General features: G+C 47.1%; 2 protein-coding genes across 2 annotated transcripts in view; both read left to right on the top strand.

Moving 5' to 3' along the window:
• Window positions 1-7,500, top strand: part of LOC126581334 (microtubule-associated protein futsch) — a 45,673-nt gene that overhangs the window by 15,133 nt on the left and 23,040 nt on the right. The window lies entirely within an intron of this gene.
• LOC126581337 (uncharacterized) lies at window positions 5,010-6,150 on the top strand. The gene is made up of 2 exons (XM_050244913.1): window positions 5,010-5,163; window positions 5,235-6,150. Exons 1-2 carry the CDS (start codon window positions 5,103-5,105, stop codon window positions 5,609-5,611), a joined length of 438 nt encoding a protein of 145 aa, XP_050100870.1. The 5' UTR covers window positions 5,010-5,102; the 3' UTR covers window positions 5,612-6,150.

Here is a 7,500-nt window from a genome sequence, read left to right as displayed (position 1 = left end):
AAACAAAAAATCCTCCACCCAAAACGGTGTGCGTTTTTCGGTGCGTGTTGCTGACGATGGGGGGCACCTTTTAAATCTGGGCCCCCTTTTAATGTGACCGCAATTAAGCAGTAACTATAGGCGGTAGCCTCGGATGGGATAGCCTCGAAACTCTCCGAAGGTCGGACCCGTTATAATCCGTTTGCCGTCTAGCAGAACTCCCAAGAGGGAGGGCTCTCTCGTGAGAGAGAGACAAGGTCAAATGTAAGAGGAAAGTTTTGGAGGAAAATAATTCATTAACTTGGAACACGGCTGCCCCCCCGGGGGGCGACTGGCCGACCGGCCGGCCTGGCGCATAATCTACTCGAGAACAAAAGGAGCAGGAAAGAAGCTGGCGGGGGCCACACTGGTTGAAAACCTGCTGCGATGTAACGGCGTTCGAACGCCCGGAGCTCCACGGGTGGCGTCGGTAATGAGTAACGCGTATTTGATAAGAATTTATAGCACCAAACACCCGCACACACACCAGTGCCCGCCCTGCTGAAGAGAAAACTTCTTGTGTTTTGAGATTAGTTTTCCGCAGGACATAATGAAATTTTGGCCAGCTAAAAAGGGGCTTCCATTCCAGGCGGGTTTTTTTGTTTCTGTTTTGTTTCCGGAGCAGCAGCACCAGCAGAGAGCAAGAGAATTGAAGCGAAAATCCTTTTTATGGAATGAGGCGGGATTCTTTACTCGTTTCCATCGTTAAATTGTCCTCAAAAATTGTTACCATCCAACAGAGGACGACATCTTGACCTTTTCTACCTGTTTAAAATTTCATTTTAAAACAATTAGCAGTAAATTTGAGATGAACCATCCGGTGGCAGGTGTTATTGCCTTTCGAATCGTTGGCCAAATTGTTTGCCAATTTATTTCGCAAACCGAAACCCCTGGACCACCGAGAGACCATCAATATTAGAGTAGATTGTAGCAAAATGTCTTTCAAAATTCGCTCACTCGCACCCTAAAAAGATGTCCTTGAGCACATTTTCAAATACCAACTCACCAATGGTACCAGCAGTGAGCTTATGCTGCAACAATGTTGTGGGCGGTTCATCATGAGGTTGACGGTGATACGTGCCGAATGGCGCAGTCAGCCCACATCCACACGTTTGCTGCTCTGAAGGCTTGTAACCAGTGCCAGGAGGAGCCAAAAATCGATAACATGTGTGCTAAATTTAGAGCAAAAATCGTGCAGGTGCATCCTCTCTGATGGCACGACTGCAGCATGATGATGATGATGGTGACGATCGTCATCATCGTCGCCGGGATTGTTGTTCATTGTTGCGCTCCAACGACAGTCGCGAGCAAGAAAATGGCGTCTGTGGGCACAATAAGACTGCCATCGTCGAACGAGGATTGAGCGAAATGCAAAGAAAATGTAATTTCAACCACTCGTCCTCACGTTCGACCCGTCGGAAATGGAAAAAAGCGACAAACACAGTAAACCATCGGCGAACCGATCGATCGCTACTGGAGAGCGTTGGGCATCGGTTTGGATCGGAGCTGATTGTCCAGCTTCATCCGCTGATACGCTGATTGTGTTCTTCCATGCATGAGTATGACAATCTTAGATGAGTTGTTTGTGGATTCGTGGAATCGTTTTTACGACTCTGCGACAACAGCGACACGGCGCACGGGCCATGCTTTTATTGTTTTCTTCGATTGGATGAGCATTTGCTTTTGGTGTGATTTGAATGCGAGTGGTCTTGTAAATTCAATCCGGAGTAGAGACGGATTTTTCTCTAATTTATTGGTCCACCGGGCCTGCAGTAAATCCTTTGCCATAGACAGTTCCAACTAGCAGCACAATGTAGGGAGAGAGAGAGTACATTGTGTATAGTACAACCACCGAACCATGAAGCATGTGCTCGCCCGTGTTTCTATGGCTGAGGACCATATTCGTTAACATTTTACCGTGTTTTTGCTTCCCTTTTCACGTGCAATGAATGGGCTGGTGAAAGGCGCATAAATATAATTCTACGGAAACCCTAACTAAACATACATGTTGCCCTGTGACCGTACGTTACTTTGTGTTGATCAAAAGGATATAAAAGGCTTTTTCGGTGTTGCTTTTCAGCGAATCACATGGGACTGGGACCAACGAGCACGAGTTGGGCGTTGGATAAAAGGATTTTGGGGTCGTTATGTTGACGTTGCTTTAACTGCATATGTTGCAGCATAATTTCATTCAAATAATGTGCAGTAAAATTGACTTTTTGAAATGGAAACCATTCCATCACAATCCCGTGGGAAATCGCCACGCCAAGTGAATCCCAATTGATTGATCTGAAAACTGACGAAGAAACATAACAGATCGGGTAGATTATAATTCAATTCCAGCCTCGAAACGGACCGAGTTCCTCTTTCATCGGGACCATCGAGAGACACGCACACGAACCCCAACCCAGCACGCACGCACGTGTGCGGTGGGGCGTTGGTTTGTCGTGGTAGTAATTCCATTAATCTGAAATAGGAAACATATCCCGGGCCTATCGATTTTGGGCCGAACGAAGCTATTTTATGTCGGAACAGCCAAGCCCAGCCGTACATTCCAAGGTTCCAACTGGTACGAAGGAGTCGAACGTAGAGGCGTCACGTCAGGGCACTCCGACGAAAGGAACAAACTGGGTAAATGAATTGATTCCGTATCTTCCCATGACGTGGTCTTCCCGTTTATCAATGTCGACGCCGCACGGGCCATGCGTGCATATGTCTTCGGTGGCACCTTTTGCCCCGAGGCCATCAATTCAGTCGTCTCGGTTCGATACAGAAGCCCTAGCTTTCGTGCGCCGAATGTGACAGGAATGTGGCGGGGCATAAATCAATGGAGGCGCACGGCGGCGCAATTTCCTGTTTCCTGCAGTTGAACCCTAAGGGGGGCCGTCTGCTGCTGCTGCTGTGCTCTCTAGTGGTAAGCGATAGAGCCCCTTTTGGTTGGTTCGCTCGATAACCTCCATCCAGCAGCCGTAATGAGCAAAAGCTATCGCGTTAAAATCACATAATAACCGATAACCGAACGAACCAATTCCTTGTGCGCCCGTTTGCGCGAGGAGAAACGAACGGAGAAAGCACAGCGCGATCATGCTCCAATGCTTGCTGCCGGCTACTCTTTCGATGATCAGTAATGAAAGGAAAAAGTTTCGTTTTACTTCCGGAACGAAGGCAAGTTTCTGATTGATAATAGAATCGTTCGGGCGTAGTGGCAGAACGAACGAGCAAGTTTTTCTTTTTCCTTACTTTTTCCATCGAATCAGGTTCCAACTTCAGATTCTCGGTTCAATTGTTTATGTTCGTAAGTTTGAAAGTTAATGAAGAATTGTTAAAAAGAAAGATTAAAAACCCCATTATCAAGGATACTCGATACACTTGACCGCTTAAAGAGAATGCTCAGGCGTTGTCTATGAATGAATTGTCAGCAAAAAACATTCGCCGCTTGGGAGCCATTTTTGTGGTGATTAATTGAGTGAAGAAGCGATGGTAGCTGCATGCACGTTTGATAAAGGATAACCATACGAAGGCGTTGGACTGGAAGAGACCTTTCTCAAGTTCTCACCCAGTGTCTCAGGCAGAGAGAGAGAGCGATTGCACCAGAGTGCCTGTTGAAATGGAACAGTTAAAGCAGCGTTTCATAAAGTAATACAAGTCCGAGGAGTGAAGTGCTTAATGACCTATAACAACCCATTCAAAAAGCTCGATGAGCGATAAGCCGATTCGATTTGATCGGATATCGAGGCTAGGGTCTTTGCCTTGTTTGAAGAGGGGACGACGCCCGTTCCGTGTGGTCGTGGCGGTTGTTTTCCCATGTAACTTTTATCGTACACTAAGTGACTGGCTTCTTATCACACCCATCACGCATCTAATAAATAGTGCTGCGTGTGACGAAGGAGCCACTAGTGACGAAGCACAAGCGCACCAGGACCGGTTAATCACGGACAGATTTCGATCCGAACGGAACCAAGCAGTGGAAAGTGTACCATGAAGATCACCCTGGGAGTACTAATACTGTGCGTGCTGCTAGCACTGGCCAGGGGTCAGACTGAAGCACCTCCAGCCACCACGACCGTTGTACCTCCAGCGACCACGACCGCTACAGCTCCAGTAACGACTACGACTGGTCCGGCAACAACAACACCTGCGGGATCAGAAACCACTACGCAGAAAGGTGGAGCATTATCCTTGTCTTCCTCTCTGCTGGCAGTCATCTTCGGAACGTTAATATCTTGCGTAGCACTAACAAAAAATCTGTAACGCAGCATTTCAATGATCGTGCTTGCTAGTTCAAGTGTTTAATAAGTTCTTTTCGGGTTGTTTGTGTTGGAATAAATGCAATTAAACCGATAGAGATTGCTTTCAGTTTGACAGTTTCAGTGGCAAACGAGATTCCATACCGTCTAATTCCGAAAAAGACTCCGACCAACCTGATCCAAAAAAAAAGGGGTAAAAGAATTGGAACGTAATCATTCGTGATGTCTCAATTTTCATACTTTTTATACGAAATTATCAGGTGGATCTTCATTCGCCAAGCGAAAATCAGGCGCATAAAAACGAAGGACCAATATTTGTTCCTCCTGTATTATGCTGTGCAAATTTGCTGTAATCGAAACCACCGCCAATGCCTTCATTCTCTACCATCTGCCGTACAGTACCGAGTACCTCCGGGACAAGCCGGGTTTTTAGTTCCGACCTTCGCTCTAACCGGTTGACACCGGCCGTCCTTGAACGTGCCTAAGCAAAGGCCGCGGGTTTGTCACGTTCTGTGGGTGAAAGGGTACGAATGATTATGTTTAGACAACGTGTATCGCGAAAGCGATCTGCCCTCTGCTACGCAAAACTACATTTCAACTGTTTTGTGCGGCATCGCTTTAGCCAGCGGACCAGAAGGCATAGTTCAAGCACAAGCGTTCATTATCATGCCGACGGCGACGGCGTCAGTCCGGGTCAGGTGGTCGGTGAACATTGCCGATAAGTTGTGCAAATCCAAACAAATGATAAAGAAACTGCAATCATGCATTCACTATAAATGTATGTCATCGGGTGACACTCTCGCACGGTGTGACATTGATTTCAAGAACTCCATTTGAATGGACGTCAAGTTCGGTAAAGTTGTGTCCCTCGCTGCACTGCTTGTGTATGCAAACTCTGGTAAGAAGCAATCAACCATTAAGAGCAGGAAGGCGAGTCTCTGAAAGTTTGTTTGTGGCTTTTTTTCACAGTTCATTGCTTCAAGTGCTATCGTTGCTCGAGCAGCACGAGTTTCAAAGACTGCAATAAGGCTATCAGCACAGTGAACTGTGAAGAGCTGCAAGGGTTAGGCAGTCTGCAGAATGTAACGTTCGCCTGCACCAGCGTAAGCCTCACCGGGACGATTGGCAAGCGATACATCAAAACATGCATCCCCAGCTTACCAGAGTTCCAGTTTTGTGAGTTGTTGAAAAACCAAACGCAAACATTGAGCGGGATGGTGGTGCAAGAGTGTAACGTGTGCTATCGGGAGTTGTGTAACGGTTCCGGCCAACTGAATCATATAACCAACCTGCTAGTCTCAAGTGTAGCGTTATCTACGTTTATGCTGCTTTTAAAAATAAAATGAATACGTCAGGTGAATCCTGGGACCGGGGATTCACATTCGATTAATCACGGAACGAGAGGCTTAGGGGATGTTAATTGAATTGTGAATCGTCATGTCGATCAGTGGTCGCAATCATTAGTGGCTGTGGTTTAAACCCATTTCTCATTAGCCATCCCTATCATTATCATTGACTAAATAATGGTTCGAGTGACGTTAAAGAGCACTAACCGGGGTCCTGTACGGTGCATCAGAGTGCACCACAGTAGCGGTGACCGTTCGGAAACCAGGGCGGAAAACAAATCGTTCCAATGCAGCCATCGGTCATGCGCAGGAACCATACTGCATCGTCAACATTCCAACAACTTTACCATGGACTGCAGTGTGCGACAAGTAACACCGAAGCGACGGTGGAGGGGCAACAATGCCACACTGATTGCCAGCCAAAAGTGTATCGACGACGAGAGCTAATTGATTTCCAGTGGATATGTGTGTCAAATCAATGTGTCAATCAATAAATTCGAAACACGATTCTGCTAGAGGAATAAAAGGCAACAAAAGCATTTTTTGGCAACAAAAGCGATCTTCACAACGCCCAGTGGAAAGAATACATATTGTAACAACCGAAACGGACTAAATCCGCTGACCACCATGGGAGAGTTAAAATTGATTACAGTTCCAAGTACTCGACCATTACAACTCCAGCAGCAACAGCAGCTCATCTGCACTCATTCCATGAGGAACGTGAACACAATTGCCGCATAACTCTGCCCACTGCCATCACCAGACCAGAACTGCATGGTCAGTCATGGGCCAGCACGGCAGAGATTTCCGAAAACACAGCACAAAACGCGTCTCCTGTGCTGTTGTGAATGCGGTTTTAGTATGGTAAAGCGGTTAAAAATACATGAATATGCAAATTCCTTCCCCACCAGCAACCAGCACCAGTGTCCAGCTTGGTGCTGGATCCGGGAGCGAGCGATGGCAAAGTGCTTTATTCACTTGTACACGACGGGACCTCAACCAATCTCGGCACTCGACACTAGTGGCTGTGTTTCTGTGTGCGCGAGCGCGTTAGGTAATGAAAAGTACACAGACATAAAATCCCGTTACACTTTACTTTGACCTTCACGGATTCAGCATCGTCTACGGGGCCTCGAATGTGCCACACTTGCTATCCTTGCTCGCCTCCTCCTCGTATGTGCAACGAGCGGCGAACGGTTGTGGTAATAAAACGGGTCGGTTCTCATCTCAAAGCACCTTCGCACCAACCAGCACCGGCACCTCCGGGCACGAATTTACGAATGGATCGCATATATGCGTCCGTAGCTCCGTCGCCACCCCCGGGCGCAGTGAAGCTATGGGGCGAGAGTGGGCTTAGAGCATCCTTTCAAAATTTCATAACTTTCTCGCTCGCCATTCTCTTCTTCCCTATCGCTCGGTTCGGTTTTGCCGTTGTCGGTGTGCCATTAGGGAAATATAGAAGTTATTCAATATGTAAGCACCATCTTCCGATTCAAGATATTTCATTGAAACTTACTCGCTTCAACCCCCTCTCGCCGGCTTGCCGCTGCCATTGCAAACGATCGTAATGGAAGCGAGGCTTGATATTGAAATGGAATTCCACCACTTTCCCCTTGGGGAAGGGAAGGCTCTACCATATATCGCTTTTGTAACCACTTGAGAGAGCGCCCATAGAAAGCAAAAGGGGGGGCAGTGTCTTTATTCCTTATTCTTGCTCATCACATTAAAATGTAAAGCATGTGCCCGGCAGCACTGCGCTAATGAGTACACTTTTGTTCTGGAACGGCACCAGGGACCCGGCATCCATCCCGTTGATATATGTTCCTGTCAGCGCAAGCGATGTTGTGACAATTTCTTGGTAAAGTTAGCAGCGCAATAGAAGCGGCGAA

The sequence above is a fragment of the Anopheles aquasalis genome, chromosome 2 (genome assembly GCF_943734665.1).
Source record: "Anopheles aquasalis chromosome 2, idAnoAquaMG_Q_19, whole genome shotgun sequence".
Taxonomy (NCBI): domain Eukaryota; kingdom Metazoa; phylum Arthropoda; class Insecta; order Diptera; family Culicidae; genus Anopheles; species Anopheles aquasalis.
Note: the sequence above shows the minus strand (reverse complement) of the source record. Positions and strands in the feature narration are given on the sequence as shown.

Coding starts and splice junctions, on each gene's coding strand:
- LOC126581337 (XM_050244913.1), top strand. CDS start 5,103: ATGGACGTCAAGTTCGGTAAAGTTGTGTCCCTCGCTGCACTGCTTGTG. Junction 5,164..5,234: donor GCTTGTGTATGCAAACTCTG/GTAAGAAGCAAT, acceptor TTTTTTTCACAG/TTCATTGCTTCAAGTGCTAT.